The 22,753-nt window shown below is 37.3% G+C and overlaps 1 protein-coding gene across 2 annotated transcripts in view; it reads right to left on the reverse strand.

Moving 5' to 3' along the window:
• Nucleotides 1-22,753, reverse strand: part of tyw1 (tRNA-yW synthesizing protein 1 homolog (S. cerevisiae)) — a 179,848-nt gene that overhangs the window by 24,861 nt on the left and 132,234 nt on the right. For both annotated transcript variants that reach the window (XM_073053571.1, XM_073053572.1), the window contains 2 exons: nt 10,145-10,255; nt 3,616-3,783 (listed from right to left, as the gene is read on the reverse strand). In XM_073053571.1, coding sequence (XP_072909672.1) covers nt 3,616-3,783; nt 10,145-10,255 — 279 coding nt within the window. The remainder of the gene's footprint in view (nt 1-3,615; nt 3,784-10,144; nt 10,256-22,753) is intronic.

Consider the following 22,753-nt stretch of genomic DNA (forward strand, 5'->3'; position numbering starts at 1 on the left):
TTAGTCATGAAATTTGTTGTATTAGACAACACATAGATACATTAAAAATTCTAATTTACAATTAAAAATAGATTTTTAATAAATTAACAGTGCATAAGGAAGAGCAAAATAGTGAGATAGTCTTCATGGATTCAAGGGTCATTCAGAAATCTTATGGCAGAGGGGTAGAAACTGTTACTAAAACATGGAATGTTTGTCCTCGGGCTCCTGTTCCCCCTCTTCGGTGGTAGGAATGAAGAGAGGGCATGCCCCAGATGGTGAAGATCCTTAATGGTGGATGTGGCCTTCCTGAGGCACCACCTGTTGAAAATGTCCTTAATGGTGGAGAGTCCTGTGCCCGCGTTGGCTGCATCTATAACCTTCTGAAGCTTCTGTGTACTAGCGCCTCACTACTGGCTGATGATACAACCAGTCAGAATGTTCTGCACAGTACGTCTGTAGATATTCGCTGGAGTCTTTGATGACATACCAAATCTCTTCAAACTCCAAATTACATATAGTCACTGGCATGCCTTCATGATGACTGTATCAGTCTGGCGAGCCCTGGATACATCCTCTGAGATATTGATGCTCAGGAACTTGGAATTTCTTACTTCTCAATGCAGGTAGATGTTCTCCCGATTGCAAGGTTGTCGTTGCGACACAACAAAACCAGCCTAACTATCTCGCTTCTGTATGTTTCCTTGTCGTCATCTAAGATTCTGCCAACAACAGCGCTGTCATCCGTGAATTTATAGATGCTGTTTAAACTGTGCTTGGGCACACAGACATGAATTATCTCACCTGAATCACTTAATGGCATGACATGTTGCTGAATAAACAGTTATATTTTGAACACAGAACAGTACAGGCTTTCTGGTTGACCTTTTAACCTGCTCCAAGATTAACCTAATCCTTCCCTCACACACAGCCCTCCATTTTTCTTCCATTCACGTGCTTATCTAAGAGTTTCTTATATATTCCTAATGTGCCTGCTTTTACCACCTCTTCGGCAATACCTTCCGCACACACTACTCTCTATGTAAAAAAGCTATCCCTGACAACCCACAATCCTCTCCTCCGATCACCTTGAAAGTGTATTGCCTTCTTGTATTAACCATTTTGGTTCTGTTTAGGACCAAACCCAGTTCTTTTGAGAAAAGATCTTCAATGTGTTTTTTTTAAAGAGAAATGGTTCACATTATCAACAAATTGTAGCAGTGTGCTACACGCAGCGCTAAAATAACGACACGGAGTTGGTAAACTGCAGTCAAAATTAAAGTTTATTCCAACTTCACAGCCTTGCTTTAAAGCCTCCCTCCCCCGCACGGATGCCTCAAGAGGCACGTACTGACACCCCCTCAGGCTTTCTCCCTTTGTTGCAGACCTAGCCTTTGTGCCTGCACGTTGGCTAATTGTCAGCCGGTTCGAGTGTGCTAGTAATTGGGTCGCCACAAAGTCATCTTTTTAATAGGACTTCACTTCCTAAATTTAATTTGATTTACAAAGTACGAAATTGATGGATGAATGTTGTGTAAATGCAACAACAGATGCCATTGTAATGTGTGGTAATTGAGAATGAGCAAGGCAATGATTACTTATAGTTAGTAAGAAAAACTCCCTGGTCCACCTAAGATCAAAAAGAGAGGAAATTTTCCACTCTCATGTACTGAATTAAACAGTGCCATTGTAGCAAAAAGATGCTACCTAGCATTTTGTCACATTTACTATAACGCCTTACTTTAAGTATTAATCTAATTTTCAACCATATTAATAAAATTGTACCAGATTTTATGTGCATTAATGAATAAATTTTAATGACAAGGACCAAGAAATAATTCCATTCTACAGAGTTGCCTGATAGAGCTGGCTTTTACATTTGTGATTGTGTAAATGCGTTTTAAAAGAAACTTGAAATGTAACCCAACCAGATTAATTCTGAATACCACGTGAATCCAATTTCCTGGTCATATACAATGAAGAATCCCACCCCAAGGTGACTGGGAGACTGAATCTGAAAAGGTTTTAAAACGTGATATGGTTTGTGCCAGATGCAAGTAAATGCTCTTGTAAAAATATAAATTTAAAAGTTCAACATAAAAATAGTTGGAAGGACACTACAATTCAACTGAACTCTTTATATTAACTCATTATATTCTAGGATATCAAAACTGGATATTTTTACTCTAGTATACCATGTCTGCATAAAAAATAAATATTTTACATTATATATTAGCAAATGTTTGCTCAATATCAAGGATTTCAGTTTTTCTGTAATTGACATTTCTGTACAATGACTTACTAAGACACATAATATAACAAACTTGCTGCAAACTAAAAAAAACCAAAATAAAATGTAAAACAAATCTCCCAGAAGATATTTGACTTCATAATACATGTGAAAGCTCATGGCTTAACAGTTATCATATAATCTGCCATTCATATAACCATATAACCATTACAGCACGGAAACAGGCCATCTCAGCCCTTCTAGTCCGTGCCAAATGCTTACTCTCACCTAGTCCCACTGACCTGCACTCAGCCCATAACCCTCCATTCCTTTCCTGTCAATATACCTATCCAATTTTACTTTAAATGACAATACCAAACCTGCCTCTACCACTTCTACTGGAAGCTCGTTCCACACAGCTAACACTCTCTGAGTAAAGAAATTCCCCCTCGTGTTACTCTTAGACTTTTGCCCCCTAACTCTCAACTCATGTCCTATTGTTTGAATCTCCCCTACTCTCAATGGAAAAAGCCTATCCACGTCAATTCTATCTATCACCCTCATAATTTTAAATACCTCTATCAAGTCCCCCCTCAACCTTCTATGCTCCAAAGAATAAAGACCTAACTTGTTCAACCTTTCCCTGTAACTTAGGTGCTGAAACCCAGGTAACATTCTAGTAAATCTTCTCTGTACTCTCTCTACTTTGTTGACATCTTTCCTATAACTCGGTGACCAGAACTGTACACAATACTCCAAATTTGGCCTTACCAATGCCTTGTACAATTTTAACATTACATCCCAACTCCTATACTCAATGCTCTGATTTATAAAGGCCAACATACCAAAAGCTTTTTTCACCACCCTATCCACATGAGATTCCACCTTCAGGGAACTGTGCATCATTATTCCTAGATCACTCTGTTCTACTGCATTCTTCAATGACCTACCATTTACCATGTATGTCCTATTTGGATTATTCCTACCAAAATGTAGCACCTCACACTTATCAGCATTAAACTCCATCTGCCATCATTCAGCCCACTCTTCTAACTGGCCTAAATCTCTCTGCAAACTTTGAAAGCCTACTTCATTATCCACAACACCACCTAACTTAGTGTCATCTGCATACTTACTAATCCAATTTACTACCCCATCATCCAGATCATTAATGTGTATGACAAACAACATTGGACCCAGTACAGATCCCTGAGGCACACCGCTAGCCACCGGCCTCCAACCTGACAAACAGTTATCCACCACTACTCTCTGGCATCTCCCATCCAGCCACTGTTGAATCCATTTTACTACTTCAATATTAATACCTAACACTCAAATCAAAATTTAAGATTATGAAGTAACACAATGGTGAGTATTTGCAAATATCAAAAAAAAAATCCACTCACCTTTTTGTGCGCTATGAGGAGGCAGTTTGAATGCTCGTGTTCACATGCAATTTCGTAGTCTTTCAGAAGATCAGCCAACTGCTGGACAAAATAAACAACCTCTTCGTGCCAAGGAACATTTGCCATTGTCAAATTACTTGCTGAGCTTTCACCACAATAAGTCACACCCTAAAAACATAATTGAGAATACTGTCAATAAAAATTTTTACATGACCTTTTATACAGCCAGTACAACAAAATTTCATACATGATGCAGCACCGTGTCTAACGGAACAATTGGATACAGATTTGATGATCTATTCCATGACAGTGGTTTTGGTAGGAGTTAGGTATAAAAACTAAAGTCTGTATTTATCAGTAGAGACTGGCAATGTTAAGAGATTTACTGGTGTAATTTGCTATAATGATCTTGTCTTCACCCCAGATGGCACATCATACACTCAGTGGCCACTTCATTAGGTAGCCCCTGTACCTAATAAAGTGGCTCCGAGTTTACATTCATAGTCTTCTGCTGCTGTAGCCCATCCACTTCAAGGTTCGACGTGTTGTGCATTCAGAGATGCACTTCTGCACACTACTGTTGTAATATGTGCTTATTTAAGCCACTGTCAGTCTGGCCATACTTCTCTGACCTCTCTCATTAACAAGGCATTTTCGCCCACAGAGCTGACACTCACTGGATGTTTTCAGTTTATCGCGGCAATTTCTGTAAACCTTAGAGACTGTTGTGCATGAAAATCCCAGGAGATCAGCAGTTTCTGAGACACTCAAACCACCCTGTCGATCACAAACAATCCTTCCACAGTCAAAGTCACTTAGATCACATTTCTTCCCCATTCTGATGTTTGGTCTGAACAACATCTAAACCTCTTGACAATGTCGACATGCTTTTATGCACTGAGTTGTTGCCATGATTGGCGGATTAGATAAAGTGGCCACTGAGTGTACAATACATTGTTTGACTTGATACTTCTATTATACAACACCCAGCTAGCAAGCTGCAGTTGGACCGTTGGACCATTCACATGATTATACTTTGCAACACTAAAACCATGGGCAATGCAAAGGTGGGTTACTGGCACCTTAAAACATTAAAGCTGTCACTTCAGGCAGATTGGGCTCAATGGCCATGGCTGGCAGCTCATCTACGAGAGGGGAAACCTTGATCTACGTTTGCTATGCTACAGTGCAGTATACCCAGTCATGGGGATGGCATTGGGAGTGAACCCCAAGGAAAAGTCCAGAGCTGGAATCCCCAAGGCAGTCCTATGTTGAGTTCAATGCTGACCACAATGCCACTGTTGCCAGACTGTATCGGTCTCTGCCGTTCCTTTGGATTCATCAGCTGCATGAAGGCAGGGAGCCTGCCGCACGAGCAACAGCTTGCTCTCCATATCATACTGCCCTGGCCTGCATATCACATAGACGACTAGAAAGCAACATTTATGGCCAACCTCGACCAACAGAAGGCCTCAGCAGCATCAGCTTTGTACTTTAGGAATCTGAATCTAAACTAGTTGCAATTGATTCAAAACAGTTATACATCTAAACCAAAAACATGCTCAGTAATAGGTAATATTTAAATATCAATTAATTATCTAAAAATAGTTATCCAATTTTAAGAGTTCAGAAACAGCATTTATATTTCAAGTTATTTGACATTATCTGGACCACTCAAAAAAGTTCACAATCTAAAAGTGTGCAACTTTGATAAAAAGTCCCATACTCCTAAGTGATGAATTACATTTATTAAGATGCCAATGATGTTCTTACTATTGAACCAAAACATCTTCTGAAGATGTAAATTTTAGAACAGATACTCAAATGTTCCAGGTATCAATTCTTCTGCTGACACTATTATAGCTAATAAGAAAAATGTATCACACATATTTGGTTACTGATTCTCAGCTATTTTCAGCTTTACTCCCAAGGGAAGTGCACAAGTGCAATTATTAGAAAAGTAGATTAGTTCTAGGTTCTTTAAGGCTTTTAGTCAGAACAAAAACAAATCTCTCACACCATGTTAATTTTAATTACTGACACGGCAAATAGAGAAAACATCAGAAAAGTAGTACTAATTTTGCCTTCTTCAGTGACTATTTGGTAGAATAGTTAATTGGTAGGACAAGCAGAAAGAATTTAATTGTGGATAATCTATTCCAAGAAGTAAGCATTTAGAGAAATATACATAACCACAAGACAAACTCACAGTAAACAAAACATAATATGGGACCTGCAGGATGCAGGCTGCTTAAAGGACACCAATTTTCAAAACTATAAATAAGTGGATTCCAGCTAATTGGGACACGTCAGGACCAGTACATTTTGGTTCAATTAAAGGGGCTGCCCCAATTAGCCAAAGTTTCATGGAAATAGTTAAAAATGCATAAAAAGGACAAACAGAGTATCAAATATGTACTGAAGTAGAATACAGAACAAATTAGAACATTATCAATGGTACTCTATACTATAAAACTGTATTAGTTCCTAATAGATATATGTAGAGGAATTTATTCAGTGTACCCAATGAACACAGTCAGTGCAGACACCTAGTGCAGATAATGGACTGCCCTCATACAATGCTTTAGACGACTGCATCCTCCAAATCTTCATTTTCAAAGTTCAAAATTTAAAGTAAAATTTATTATCAGAGTACATACATGTCACCATATACAACCCTGAGATTCCTTTTCTGCAAGCATACTTAGCAAATTAATAGAATTGTAACTGTAAGTAGAATCAATGGACAACAAACTGTGCAAATGCAGACATAAATAAATAGCAATAAATAACGAGCTTGAAATAACAAATAAGAGTCCTTAAATGAGTGTAGGACCATCAGAACCTTTTGTTCAAGAGCCTGATGGTTGAGGGGTAGTAACTGATCTTGAACCTGGTGGTGAGAGTTCTAAAGCACTTGTACCTTCTACCTGATGGCAGCAGCAAGAAAAGAGCAAGGCCAAGGTGGTGCTGATCTTTGATGATGGATGCTGCTTTATCTACGGTAACAATTCATGTAGATGTGCTTAATGGTTGGGAGTGTTTTATCTGTGATGTACTAGGCCACGTACGCTACCTTTCATAGGATTTCCGCTCAAAGGCATTGGTGTAATATAGTAACATTCAAGATAATTGTCAATAACTTTAAATTCTTCGCAGTTCCTAACTTATTGGTGTAGTGAAGTACATTCATTTTCACTTCCAGCAGTTTCTGGCACCTCCGAGCATGAACCCCTGAAACCGCAGTGAGCAAAACAGTTCGGAATAGTTGTACTGCTTATTTCTCACCAATCAGTGACAAAATCACTGTCCTTTGAACACAAACAGTTGCAACTGACGCTACTTAAAAACTGTTCACTCAGAGCACAGTGTAGTGTCCAATGGCCACCCAACATGCATGCAGCCAACTCTACCTAGAAACTGTTCAGCACCAGTCTCCTGCCCCAAGTAAATGGCATTGTATCCCAAATAAATGAAGGGAATCCCAGCAATTTTCTCAATTCAATTTTCTTCTTTAAGAGTTGTCCCAAATTAGTAGCTGCTCCAATTAATTGATGGCCCAGTTCAGTTAGCCAGAATCCACTGCACTGACAACATTGAGGATAGATAATTATACATCTCCTCATTAAGGTTCAGAAGGGATGAGACTAAAGACAAACAATGGCCTTTTCAAGCAAATCTCAATTTTTAAAATCCCATGTATTTTAAAAAATGTATAAAGATATAACATCCATTTTAAAAGAAAAGTTTATTATTAGATTTCTCATAGGAAAATGACATAATTATAATGGTATTTATAGTATTAATAGTAAAATAATAGTATTTGTTATTTCTAAAGAGGATATAAATCACAAAAATTGCTTTCCATTTCAACAATTTGGGAAATAATCCACAGGCAAACACTGCAATGAAGCAATGTAAAGAAAGATTAATGATTGTTTTCTAATGTGCACTCAAATTTAAAGTAGTATTCCATTATTTCAAATCAGAATGAGAATGCCCAAATATTCTTTTATAGCTCGAAATAATAGAGAACCAGAAACTAAACACGTACGACATATGTTTTCCGTTTAGCAAAAATTTTACAATTTGGTGCAGGAAGTTCTGTCATCAATTAGATTTTACCTTGGAGGCTCCGTTGTCTACTGAAATGACTCAAAAGGGGTTAAGCATTGAACACAACTTACAATTAATTTAAGATTATGGATTTATAACTATCCTCAAAAATTTTACTCACATCACAAACGAGTTTCAAATCCTGGCAATAATTTTTTAAGTTAGAGAAATATAATAGTTCATGTCCTGCCAGATGTCAATTCATTGAATTGGTTGTGATTTCTCCAATTTAAATGAACAATTCAGAATTATATTTATTTATTTATTGAGATACAGCACAGAATGGCCCTTTCTGGCTCTCCGAGCTATGCCACCCAGCAATCCCCTGATTTATGGGACAATTTAAAATAGCCAATTAACCTACCAACCAGTACACCTTTGGTCTGTGGGAGGAAACTGGAGCACCCGGAGGAAACCCACATGGCCACGGGGAGAACATTCAAACTCCTTACAGGTAATGGCAGGAATGGAACTATTTTTCATTCTTTGTAATTGTAAGATTGTATTTTACACTCTTTAAAGAGACTGGAGTTTTTAAAATGCAATGACTTGAATTAATATTTTCTTTAAATAAATGAGATTCAAATGCACATGTTTATTTGAAATAACGATTTAATAACTAATAGTAAAAAGAATAATGCTTTTAGATTGCTCTCATGTATTATTCTTGCATTTATTTTTGTATACTCATATCCCTATTTTATCGATTCTTCCACATGGAAACATTTTCTCCATACCATCCCATTCATAACTTTAAGGATCTTGAGCAGATCACCTAAGTCTACTCTTTTCTAAGAAAACTGTTCAATATTTTCCCTTTCCTTTCAATAATTTCAGTTATTGTCTAGCATAACCCAGGCAGTTATTTCAACAATCAGTGTGACCAGTTGCACGTAAGTACTGCCATTTACCAACAAAGTGCAAAGAGTTCAGGTTCCCCCAATGTGGAATTTCCAATCTTGCTAGTTGACAAATGACACCAACTTCATTGCCATACCCTATACAAAATACAATGATGGAACAGGAGCTTGCTGAGATTCCTCATCACTCGGTGATGGGAAACTGCTCTTGGAACCTGCACCAGGTCTGGAATAGCACCTGCAAGTCTATTCAAAGTTACAGGTTTCTTTTAAATCAACAATATAAGGTCCAGTTGTTTTTCACAACTTCTTGCAGACTTGGATTTACTTTAAATTCAATATGTTTACATTTCTTTTTTTTAAATATCTAAATGTCAGGGAAACGCAGAAGCACTGTACACCCTTGATACTCTGACAGACTGCAAAGCTTGAGGCCGGCATTGCCTCCTGTCCAGCTTTCCAGAGGAATTCTGTAGATGGAATTATTTCTGCACCAACTTGTGATCTCATTGTGTTGCTTGAGGCCCACAAACTATATAGGACTTTGAGACACCCAAAGAAGTCATGCTGATTTGGATCCAGTACATTTGACCCATTGAGATATCAGAATAGTTAGTAAATATTGATAGTAAGCACCACACAACAAAAATATGAGCCCAGAATTTAAAATTTGCAGAACACATTACTTCATTTGTTAATTATATGGGTTTTATACTGATTCATTGTTGGCAAATAGATGCAGTCTTTGGATTAACTTTCTGTTCTGTGGCTACAACATTTCTATTATCTAAAATACAAGGAATTTCGCAAGCATGTTACAATGACTTTATATGGAATCACTGTAGATCAAGGTTATAAACTTGCAAGGGCTTTCAACCCTTGTTTATATTCACTGTGAAGAATGAATTGTCAGTGGTAGGACAATTTCTGTACTTCATTGGAGAAATGGGAAGGCATTTACTCCTCAGAAAAATCAAATAAAGACCTGGACTTGCCAGAAACATGAAATAAACAAAGAAACTGCTGGAAACATACTAATGTTTCCTATAGTGACAAATGACACAGTCTCAGAATAGAGGGACATCTACTTAGAACAGAGATGAGGAGGAGTTGCTTTACCCAGAAGGCAGTGAAACTGTGGAATACATTGCAAAAAATGGCTGTGGAGGCCAAGTCACAGGATATATTTAAAGTGGAGATTGATAGGTTCTTGATTAGTCAGTCAACGTTACGGGGAGAATGGGGTTGAGAGGATAATAAATCAGCCATGGCGGTGCAGGCATGATGGGCCAAATGGCCTAATTCTGCTCCTATGGCTTATGGTCTCAGAACCTTTGTCAGAACTCTTCATTTTTCTGTGCAAAACCAGTTTTCTTTTAAGATTTTAATATTTCAAGGTTTATTAACCTAATTGTGAAAGGATTTTTGCCAGCTTTCCACCTGAAAGAATAAACATGCTTTCCTTTAATTATTTTAATTGTAAAGCATTAACCCTGAAGAAGCAGGAGCATATGGCAATATGTTTTTGCTAATAAACTAATACTCAGACTTACTTTAATTTCAATGAAGTCGGGTTTCCCAACTTCTATCAGATCAGCATATGATCGAAGTTCATCCACATTCCAAGCCTTTACCAAAGTTAATCTATACACTGTGCGTTGTTTCTGCAAGAAAACAAAGTATAATTAAATCAGATCACATTTTTCTATACATTTGTTGATCTTATTCTGGCAAATTTGTTTTTGAAATGCCCTACAGTGTGAAATAAATGTACATTTCTGTTAATATGCAAATCTGTGATAGGTAAAAAGATGCACCGTGTGGGTGTGAAGCAGTGGGAGCTCATCCATTTTGACTTACATGCTGTTAGATAGAACTGCTCAGATTTATAAGACATTTTCTCGGAAAAACTATTCACAACATTTGGATTATTGAGACAAGGAAGTTCAAATTATTTTGGTCTGTGAAGCTGCTGCCATCAGGATTTTAAAAAATTGTGATTACTCTTTGACCATCTGAAGTTCTGATCTGTGTTTTTCATTAACAAGATCAATAAGACTTTATGGAGTGGAAAATGGAACAAATGGCAGAAAATGATGCCTAAATATCAATAAATTCTATAGAATTGAAATCTTACGTATGATTGTTTTTTCTCCACATCTTCACTCAAACTTATTTACATTTCACCAAATATAAAACTTAAAGCAGTAGGCTAACAGAATTCTACTTGAATTTTCTTGGTGTAAGTTGGGACATGCATAACAAGAGATTAGAGAAACACTTAGCGCTGATTATAAAAATATCAGGCAATGCTGAGAAAATTGAAGAATCCATGTGGAGATTTTGGATGCTCCTGAGTCAGCAATCAGAAAAAGGAAGAAGAAAGCAGCCAAGTTTTAAGTCTTACACCAGAAGTATCCAGGCTTAACTAACATGACAATGTTGTATTTTATCAAAAGGATTTGAATACCGTGGCTCATTTTGTTTTCTATATGATAATCAGTGTTACATCTAGAATACAGGACCCGACGTCTACATTGAATTGGAAAAGATCAGGTGATCAAGAAGAATTTTATTTTTTATTTTTTTTACTGAGATACAGCCATGCAGCATGGCAAAATTTCAATTTGACCCTACCCTATACATGGATCAATATACAATGACTAATTAACCTACCAACCGGGACGTCTTTTAGACTGTGGGTGTAAATCTGATATTGAAGATACATAGGGTTGGGGTAGGTCAGACACTGCAGACACAGAGAGACATTGCATCCTCACTTGAAGGCAAATAAGCCTCAGTCTCCTTCTATGCTAGAACTCAACTTTACCTCAACTTTATGTTCACAATATATTACAATGCCCAACCATAGATCACTACTCCGATTTGATTACTATATCACTCATACGTGTTTGTAAAGTTTGACAAGAGTCGACTAGAATTTTTATTGTCCCTTTCAAGTAATCAATTTTTACATTGGGTGCCTTGTATTATAACTCATAAATAATATTTCCATATTAAACAGAATCGTAAATTTTTAAGGAGGAGAATTTCATTAGTGGTATTTGTCATATGAAGCTTAGGCTTCCTGTGTCCAATAATCAGCTCCAATTCAATCATATTTTTATACTATTCTAGAATAAATCCTGTTAATCTATTTCCTATTTTCATTTTGCCTCCCAAAAAGTTTCCATCTTTATTGCTTTCAAGTTTGCGCCAACCTTGCAATATCATCCAATCGTGTAAGATAATGTGCTAAAGGAATCATGGCAGCATGGAACAGATAGGTGAAAATGACAGGAAAATGCATGGGATGTAAAAAGCATTTGTCTATGAGCCAATGATGTTCCATCTCTCTGATTCTGGTATAATATCAAAGCCTGCAGGGGACAGAAGAATAAGGTTATCTTACCCAGAAGGCAAACAAAGGACAGTGTCAAGTTAATGGGAGGGATCTTATATTAAATGAAATGTGTAAAATGTAGGCTGAACCATTTATCCGAAGAACGAGAAGAAAATTTATACATTGTTTAGTAACAGTTTAGAAAGAGTGAAGAAACCACAGTTCAATTTTAACAAATTACAGTACAGTCGGCCCTCCTTATCTGTGGGGGATTGGTTCCGAGACCCCTTGCGGATACCAAATTTCGCGGATGCTCAAGTCCCTTATTCAACCTGTCTCAATCCAGTGGACCTTAGGACCCAGTGGAACCCCAGGCCTTATTTAACTTGTCTCAGTGCCATGGATATTAGGACCCGGCGCAAGAGCTCTGAATGCGCAGTGTTTCTGTTCACGAAAATACTCACGATAACGATTGAAAATAAAGTGAAAATAATAAAGTGATCGGAAAGAGGTGAAACGCCATCGGTCATTGGAAAAGCGTTAGGCTACAGTCTGTCAACGATCGGAACAATTTTAAAGGATAAAGTGAGAAAGGCTCTGCACCAATGAAAGCTACAACTATTACTAAGCAACGCAGTAGTTTAATTATTGGGTTTTGGGGTTTTGGGTTTTTGATCCTCCATATCAACCCAGCACGGTGGAGAGCGCACTCCATAGCAATCTGTCACTAGATTGAGCTCAGGAACTTCCCAAGCCCGGTGCTGAAACATACGTTCTTAAGTGTTTTATATGCATAGAAAGGTAAAATATATACTATATACTAAGACAAATGTTTGACTAACTGACACTAAATAATACCGGATGTACCTGTTCCGACTTACTTAGTAAGAGAACTTCCGATTTTTTTCGATCCCGATGCACGATAACCCACGCACATCCTCCCGTATACTTTAAATCATCTCTAGATTACTTATAATACCTAATACAATGTAAATGCTGTATAAAATGGTGGTTATGCTGCATTGTTTAGGGAATAACGACAAGAAAAAAGGTCTGTACATGCTCGAACAACAAGTGCTGGAAGAGCACTTCCGGGTTTTCGCGATTGGTTGAATTCGCGTATGCGGAATCCACGGATAAGGAGGGCCGACTGTAACTCTAAATTTTGAGGCTCTTAAAACAAGAACAATTGTGAAAGGTAGATAGGACTTTCAATGACATAACCAGAATAGAACTGAAGCTTTTAAAGTACTTAGATATTGCTAAAAAGAAAAAAAATGCATTGAATTGCTTCATAATAGGAAAAGTGATGTACTAGTCAATGAATATTCCTCTATTCATCCATATTCAGCATGCTGATTTACAACCAATGTCACTGTTTTTAGACAGCTATTTAGTAATTTCACAGAGAACTAGGATAAATGGAAATGGCATCGTACAAGGTTATGATAGTGAACACACACAGTCGAAGGTTTCTGTTCATATACTTCTGGATCGTGGGCAAGTACATATTTATTGCCTATCCCAAACTGCCCAAGAGAAGATGGTGTGAACAATCTTCTTGAACTGCTGTGGTCTTTTTAGTGAAGGTAGTCCAACAATGCTACCGGGTAGGAATTTGTAGAATTTGTAGACCCAGCAACAAAAACCTCTAGGTCAGGACGGAAGAGAACTTGTGGGTGATGGTGTTCCCAGATTTCTACTGCACTTGAGCTTCTCAATTCTAGAGGTCACCATTTTGGGAGGTATTTATTGCAGTACTTAGTTTATTCTGGCCTTTCAGGTATGTGTGGACTAGAAAGTCTGTTTGCAAAATGTTCTCCAGTGCTATTGAACCCAAATGGAACTTGCAACAAGGATTAGGCTTGTGTAGGCTTTTTGGTCCTTTGAGTATGTACTGATGTTTTTCAAGATTATTGCTAATCTGCTACCTCAATTCTATTTTCCTGCAGTATCCTTTTATCCTTGGGTCCACTCAATATCTAGAAAACATTGATTTCTATCTGAATGAACTCAACTCCACCATCCTTCAGGGTTCAGAATTCTCATGATTCAACTAACTTTGAGTGAGGAATTCCTCATTCAGAATCGGAATTAGCTTTTATATCACCAGCAAATGTCATGAAATTTGTTAACTTAAGCAATGGCTGTACAATGCAATACATGATAATATAGGGGAAAAATAAGAAAATCAATAACAGTAAATATATATATGTGTATTAAATAGCTAAATTAAAAATAGTATAAAAACAAATACGTAAGTAGTGCAAAAATAGAAATAAAAAAGTAATAAGGTAGTGTTCATGGGTTCAATGTCCATTTAGGAATCGTATGGCAGAGGGGAAGAAGCTGTTCCTGAATCACTGAGTGTGTGCCTTAAGGCTTCTGTACCTCCTTCCTAACAGTAACAATGAGAGAGGGCATGTTCTAGGTGATGGGGGTCCTTAATAATGAATGCACTCTCTTTCAGTTTAAATTGTCTTCCCCTTATAAGACCGTACTACAGTTCATACTTTCCTCAGTGAGGGAAAACATCCACCCACTCCAAAGTCCTGCGTTTCAATGTGATCACCTACTGTTCCTCTAAACTCCAGAGAAAATACGCCTAGTCAACGTGATCGCTCCTTATATGGCAAATCTGCCATCTAAGGAAATGGTCTGTTGAATCCTCATTGACACTCTGTCAAGTATATCCTTAAAGGCAAGGAGGTAAGTGGGTCCATTTTTATTTAATAAATATCAAATTAAACTAAGAAACCTACTCAAGCAGAGCTTTGTTCAGCCAACAAAGTATAGATGCTAAAGTAAAATTGAAAATGCTGGAAGTCCTCTGCAGATCAGGAAGCATCAGTGAAACAGAAACAGAATTAATATTCAGGTCCCAAATCCTTTTGTCACACAGCTTAAATGCATCTTCACTTAAATGCACATTCTAGCTACCAAGTCAAAAAAGCTTAGGTCTAGCAAGGATTACAGACCCAATGTGTGACAAGGACCACTGCTAAATTTTAGCTAGCTAACAAAATCACAAAGCCTACCAAAAGAGTGTTTTGGGCAGCATGTCTGATCAGAAGCAGTTTACTTAATAGAACGTTAACTTCAAACTCCCCTAGAGCCGAATCAGAGGAACCTCATGGGAAAGGCCCTTTAATGTTTTTACAACCTTTTCACTGATACAAGGCATATTCTGCTTTTTGATATTCAATTTTTCAGCTCATAAGCAAAACACTTATTGACCATTCTTATGCAAACAATTATTATCAATATCTAGTCACTGGCTTCTGCGAGTGCTTGAATCTGAATGTGTAAGTTCTATAGGTCAGTTGTTGAGAGCGCCCTCTTCTTTGTGGTGGCGTGTTGGGGGGGAAGCATTAAGAAGAAGGACGCCTCACGTCTTAATAAGCTGATAAGGAAGGCGGGCTCTGTCGTGGGCAAAGTACTGGAGAGCAATGTCAGACAGGATGAAGAGGTCAATACTCCCCAATGCCATTAGGCTTTACAATTCAACTGCCAGGACTTAAGAACTTTTTAAAGCTATTATTAATGCTTTTTGAGCTAGTGATTTAGATGCATATCATATTATTACTGAGTTAAGTATTGTATTGTAAGTAATGAGTTTTTGCTACAACAAGTGTACGGGACATTGGAAAAAATGCTGAATTTCCCCATGGGGATGAATAAAGTATCTATCTATCTATCTAAGTGTAGTGATCTTGATCATGCCGCCAGACAGCACACTGACAGTGAAATAACTCCTGAAATAAAATCCATATAAAAACAAAATCAAAAAATTCCTCAGTGCACTATTCAAAATTGCCAAATCCGTGCACGATCTATAGATCAAATATATAATTAAATGCCACATTTCCAAACATTAATCCACAAGAGACAAAAACTAAATTAATCATTTTAAAAGATATGCCATCAAATAAAATTGTGACAAAAGACAAAGAACTGCAGTTATAGTTGCTTCCACTGAAATGCCCCTCTAATTCTAACTTTGTATCTACTATGAGCACTTCTTATTTCACCTGAAGTAATAGTCACCCCCATTACTTCGTTAAAAAGTATGCACAGGTAACAAAGAAACAAGAATGAAATAAACAGCGGAAAATATTGTGCTTAAATGGAATATTATTTAAAACAATGTGGTAATATGAAAGCTGTTGTCCTTTCTGAATTTAATTTTAAAATCAAACTTTAATCAGAATCAGATTTAATATCATTGGTATACATCATGAAATTTGTCATCTTTGCAGCAGCAATACAATGCAATGCATAATAAAAGGAGAAAATGAATTACAGCAAAAAATACATAAGTAGTCCAAAAATAGAAATAAAAAAGTTATAAGATAGTGTTCATGGGTTCAATGTCCATTCAGAAATTGGATGGCAGAGGGGAAGAAGCTGCTCCTGAATCATTGAGTGTGTGCCTTCAGGCTTCTGTACCTCCTTCCTGATGGTAGCAAAGAGAATGAGGTATGACCTGGGTGATGGGGGTCCTTAATGATGGATGCCACTTTTCTGAGGGATCACTCCTTGAAGATGTCCCGGATACTACGGTGCTTAGTGCCCACGATGGAGCTGACTAAGTTTACAATTCTGTGCAGCTAATTTCATTCCTGTACAGTAGCAACCCCCACCCCACCCCACCATACAGATGGTGATGCAGCCAGTTGAAACACTCTCCATGATACATCTGTAGAAATTTAAAGTTAAATTCGTAACCCAGAGTTTATTTAGCCAATTTCTTTATCTATTTAGTAAATATAATAAATTGATATTTTACAGCTTGCAAGCTTTCTTAGAGACATTAAGTATAAGAATGAAGAATGATGCAGATTTCTGCCAGTGAATGCCTATTAGCTTTGCTGAAGCTCATCACCCAGCAGTCTTTTTCAATAGTTTCTCTGCGTGAACACCACTGATTTTTTAGCCATCTTTTCTCATCATCACTTGGTCTGCTGCACTGAGTTCAACTCTGGGCGCTTCCCAATTCAATAATCCACCCTTCAATCAATGTCAGATCTTTAACAGATATCTTTCAGCCAAACGAACATTTTAATTGGTATCAGATTTTTAAGTCAACTATATTTGCACTGTAGGTCATATTAATTAAGATTTCAATCTTAGTATAACATCTACATTGCTCAAACCACATTAAATTAATAACTTTATGATTAAAGTAATAAATTCCAAGGTGATAGATTCAAAAACTGAGTTCTCATTAGCACCTTTCCATATATCGTAATGTATTATTAATGATACAACTTATCCCATGACTAAAAACAATATTTTTCTCATCTGTCATTGGCACCTCTGTATAAAAAATGCTGGCTTAAATTAAATGTAGTGACAACTGGATATATAATCCTAACACATAAAAATAGCATTATGGAAATTAATATGAAACATTAGGTGGCTAGAGCTAAATGATTTTCAAAATTTGCGGCATGCATTTTAATCGAAAAATAACCAGAGGGAAGGAGAGAAAAACAGCACATAGATGCAAAGTCCACTTTATGTCAATGAAGTTTGTGTTAGTTGTCAACTCAAACTTTGAAATGGATTAAGAATTAAATCTTAAAAAAAAGATTAATCTTTTCTCAATTCTTCTTTAAGACAACAATATCAACCCAATATCAACTCAATCCAAATAATAAACAGTATTTCACAGAATTTATTCTTGGAAATTTTGAATCATTGCTGTACTGATTTATCATAGTGCTTACACACTCTACAAAAACACCAATTAGCTCATTGGTGTAAATAAAGTTTACACACCTGCCTATTCATTTTCCAAGCTGTAGTTACAATGCCCAAGGTTTCCCTAAGTAAACCATTTGTTACATTTTTATTCTGTTTTAATTAGACCAACTATTATCTGGCTGCATACTGTTCTAAGCTATTGTCCTACTTAGGTACAATAAATAAGAAATGTCATAGGGCGGCACAACTTTTAACCAGGACAGCATTTCTCTTTGATTAATGTGAAATTTGTGCAAGATATGGTCCAATTAGGTATAATGTTTCATAAAGAGTGTGACAAATGTAGAAAATAAATTCCCTTTATAGGCTAAGATAACTTTTGCTTGCCAAGTGCAGTTCTATCAAATAGTCAATACTCTTAACAAACCTGTTGAGAAGGTTAGAGCTTTTAAGGTAACTGTCTATGAACTTATAACTTTGATCCAAAATGGCTTAGTTGTCTGCATAAACCTACCTATATCCACAATATCTGTTTCACACCAGCAGTGTTTATCAACATTACCTATCACAGCCTAAAAAAATTCAACTCAGTTAACAGAGATGACAATTTAGACCAATATAAAGAGGGACAGGTTGTGTTGAAGAAGCAAAGAGTTTGCAGAAGGACTTCTGCTCATATGTCTGATGGTCTTATGCCCCTCCTTTAACAAATCAACACTGGCTATAATTAATTTGTGTTGCTCTAAAAGGCATGAATATGGTGCTGATATCTTATCATTTATCAACATTCCATTAGCTGGCATCAAATAACTATCTACTGTGATACAACAGTAATCTAATCCTTCAGCCTGTAACTGGAAATCTGGAAAATTCAGCATCTCCTCCTGTGCAACATCATCGATATACATCAAAGTAGATAAATTGCCAAGTCGGATAAAGATGCTGAATCCCTAATATTTTCACTTTCAATTTTTCCTTCATATTTCACATTTCAGCATCCAGGGAGTTACAGACGGAAGTTGTTTCTCGTGTCACAATCTTTTGGCCTAACCTTTAACTATCCAGGTATCCCACCCAGCATCATGGTATTTAATATCAACAGGTCTGTTACTCTCTCTCTCTCTCTCTTTCCTGAGCAGTGATGTTGCAGTTGCTTTCTTTCAATCTGCCAGAAACCAAGGTGTATTCAGAAGATCTTAACTAACACATTTACCTCCTCTGTAATTACCCCTTGAAGAGTTCTCAAATGCAAGCTACTATTTGTCACCTGCCTATCACCTCCCTCTGGTTCCCCTCCACCTCCCCTTTCTTCTATGGTCCACTGTCCTCTCCAATTAGATTCCTTCTTTTTCAGTCTCTTACCTTTTTTACCTAGCCCCACCCAGCTTCTTATTTCATCCCTCTCTCTGCCAGCCACCTCTCACCTCTCGCCTGCCAGCTTGTACTCTTTTCCCTTCCACTTCTTACTCTAGCTTCTGCCCCCTTTCCTTTGCAGTCTTGATGGAGGGTTTTGGACCAAAACATCGACTGTTATTGCCCTCCATAGATGCTGCCTGACTTGCTGAGTTCCTTCAGCATGTGCTGTGTGTTGCTTTGGATTTCCAGTATCTGCAGAACCTCTTATGTTATTTGTGAGCTTTACTTTCGTTGGTTTTCTGTACTGTTTCTCATTAGTAATATTAACCAAATTTCATCACCATAATTGGATCATTTTACATTAGGTTTGTTTTATTTCATATTAGGTTCCTCAAAAAGGTAGTATCCATTATTAAGGACACTTGCCATCCAGGATAAGCCTTCTCATTACTACCATCATGGAGGAGGTGCAGGAGGCAGAAGATGCACACCCAACATTTTAGGAACCACTTCATCCCCTCTGCGCTATCAGATTTCACAATGATCCAAGAACACACACACACACACACACATACACTATCTCACTTGCACATTATTTATGTATTGTAACACAGTAATTTTAAAATCCTGCACTGTATTTCTGCCACAAAATAGCAAATTTCACAACATATGTCAGTTCTAACAAACCTGATTCTGATAATTTTTCTTATAATACCAGTGACACTATTCTGCCCATCATATTTATGCTGGCTTTCAGAGAATTCCACCAGCCTATTTCCACACATTTCCCAACAAGCTATTTCCTCTCATAGGCTCACCAATCTACTGCCATCCTCCTACAATTTGGGTAATGTCCAATGGCTAATTAACCTATTAACACACAAGTATTTGGGAAATAGAGCACTTGGAGAAAACTTATATCAGCAGGAGAATATATAAACTCAATATGGACAACACCCAAGGTCAGGAATAAACCCAGGTCATTGGAACTGTGAGATAGTGGCGTCAACTGTTATACCATTGTCAATTCATGCCTTGGTTCCTCAATATTTCTTTGACCTTTATTGCATTTTTCAGAGCAAAGACAGGTATATAAAATATCCTTTGCCTTAGCAAATCCTTTATCCATCACAATTTCACCCTCCTTTCCCTTTAAGGGACCACATTTATTTTGAGCACCTTCATCTTTTTATACGGCTGTAGCTTTTATAATCATATTTGCAAATTATGTTTTTCACATCACTGAAGGAAACGAAATTATTATCTCAGATATTTGATCTACAGTTTGAACATTACAGTTATTCAGCGGGATTGATAAATGCTCACAAATATCAGGGGAGAATTAAATTTTTTTTACAGATAGGATTTCAATTCAGCTACTTATCCTTGAATCATAGAATGGTTACAGCACATAAAGAAATCATTCAGTCTTACTGTATGTCTACACGGGATTTCTACCACAGCAACTCAATTGTTCCACCTTGGTTCTGTGCTTGGTGTCTTCCAAATTTTCCTTGACCAATTCCCTCTTGCATGCCACAATGAACCTTGCTCTACATCACCTGCAGGCAGTGCATTCTATATTCCAACCATAACTGCATAGAATATAATTTTCTCATATTATTCTAAAATTTCTTCCTTTTTATATGACATCTGATATCACAAGTTTTCAACCTCTCCTCAAAAGGAACAACCTCACACTATATGCTCTGACCAGACCCATCTCTATTCAATTTCACTTCAGCCTTTTAGTTAAAGATACAGTCCTGGCCTCTCTAATCAATTATTTGTCTGTAATCCTTTACACCAAGAACATTATAGTAAATTGTTTCCAGATTCTCTTTAACACTCTTTGAGGCTTTTCAAAATGTAACAACTAGAACTTAAAACAATACTCCAGCTGAAACTGGAGCAGTATATTATAGAGATTCAGCATAACTTACCTATTTTATACTCTTCCTCCATCAATAAGACTCCAAAATATATCTGTCTGTTTAAATACCTTCTAAATCTGCCCTGTCATTTTCAATGATTTGCGAATAGTGTATATACTTGGTGCCCTTTTCAGAAACCTCCTTATTCTATTCTGCCTTTTATCACTTTACCAAAATACATCATTTCACATTTCCCTGTATTAAACTTTATCGGCCATCCATCTTCCCATTCCACCAGCCTATTTCTAGTCTTCCCTTTCTGTCACTGTTTTCTGCAGAGTTCACTGCCAAGTTCTGTCTCATATACATACTTAGAAACTGTAGCTCATGCTCCCAAACATTGGTGATTTAACAGAAACAAAGGCCCAAACGCCAGTCTCTGGGGAACATCACTATGCACATTCCTCCAGTCTGAAATGCAGCCATTCACTACAACCCTCTTTCATCTATTACTGCTGTGATTCCATGCTATCGACATTCCTTTGTCATGTGCTAATCAGCAGGTTTCATGTTTGGAAGAAGTTCACGTTCAGCTACATTCCCCTCAACAATTCAGGTAAATTCTACCAAATTAATTAAACACGATTTGCCCTGAATGAATTGAAGCTAGTTTGCCTCAATTCTGAAGAAGGGTCTCTCGGCCCAAAACAGCAACTGCTTATTCATTTCTACATATGCTGCCTGACCTGCTGAGTTCTTCCAGCATTTTGCGTGTGTTGTTGTGCATTTCCAGCATTTACAGAATCTCTTCTGTTTGACCTAATTAATTCAGTTTCCTTCAGATAAATATTAATTTGGTTCCAGTTCAATATTTCTATAAGCTTTCAGAGTGAAGACGGATATAAAATATCCATCGTCTCTGCAATTCCTTTATCACAATTTCACCCTCCTTTCCTTTTAGGGATCACGTTTATTTTGAGCGTTCTCATCTCTTTTATATGGCTGTAGCTTTTATAATCATATTTGTAAATTTTGTTTTTCATATCACTGAAGGAAACTGGGGTTAAACTGATCAGTGTATAGTTGCTGGATATCCTTGTTGATGTTGAGTGTAGATAGTAACCCTGTAGATAGTGTAGTTGTCCATAGTGCTTTCATGGTAAGATATGACTGCTGCTGCCCAGGCTGGATTCAAACTCAGGATGACTTGCCTCGAAGTCCAGTGCTGATGCCACTGCACCACCGGAAAATCCAAGGACATTCTTAGTTCCTCTTTTGAACAAAGTAGGAACATTTGCTGATTTCTGGTCTTCTGTCACCACCCTTGTCTTCAAAGAGTACTGGAAGACTGTGGTCAGATTCTCCTGATGTTTTTTCTCCTATACGCCTTTCAAAATCCTTGGATATATCTCATCTAGTCCTGGTGATTGAAAAGTTCATCCATCTTTTCCAGTGCCCATGTTATCAATTCTGATGCATTTAGATATCTCAACTATTTCCACCTTCACTTACAGCCAAGATTCATCAGTTGGTGAACAGGAATTTAAAAAAATTGACTAATTGCTATTACGTCAATTTCTAGTATACTAAAATATTCTATATTTCGGGTAGATGGAGCTCGTCAGCCTGGGAAGGCAGTCCATTTAAGAGAGGGAAAACTCTGATTTCAAACCTCTGCTGCCTTGCAGCCATACCCACTTATGGGAAAGGCTTTGGGAGTAAACCCTGAGGACAAATCCGGAGCTGGAGTCACTAAGGCAGTCCGACGTTGTCTTTAACCTCTTTCTGACAACTCCTGCGATGACACTGGTGCCAAGCTGTATCGGCCATTGCCATTCCCTTGGTCAACATCGGTGTCATGGAGAGGGGAGACTCGCTCC

This window comes from Hemitrygon akajei, chromosome 8, assembly GCF_048418815.1.
Source record: "Hemitrygon akajei chromosome 8, sHemAka1.3, whole genome shotgun sequence".
Lineage (NCBI taxonomy): Eukaryota > Metazoa > Chordata > Chondrichthyes > Myliobatiformes > Dasyatidae > Hemitrygon > Hemitrygon akajei.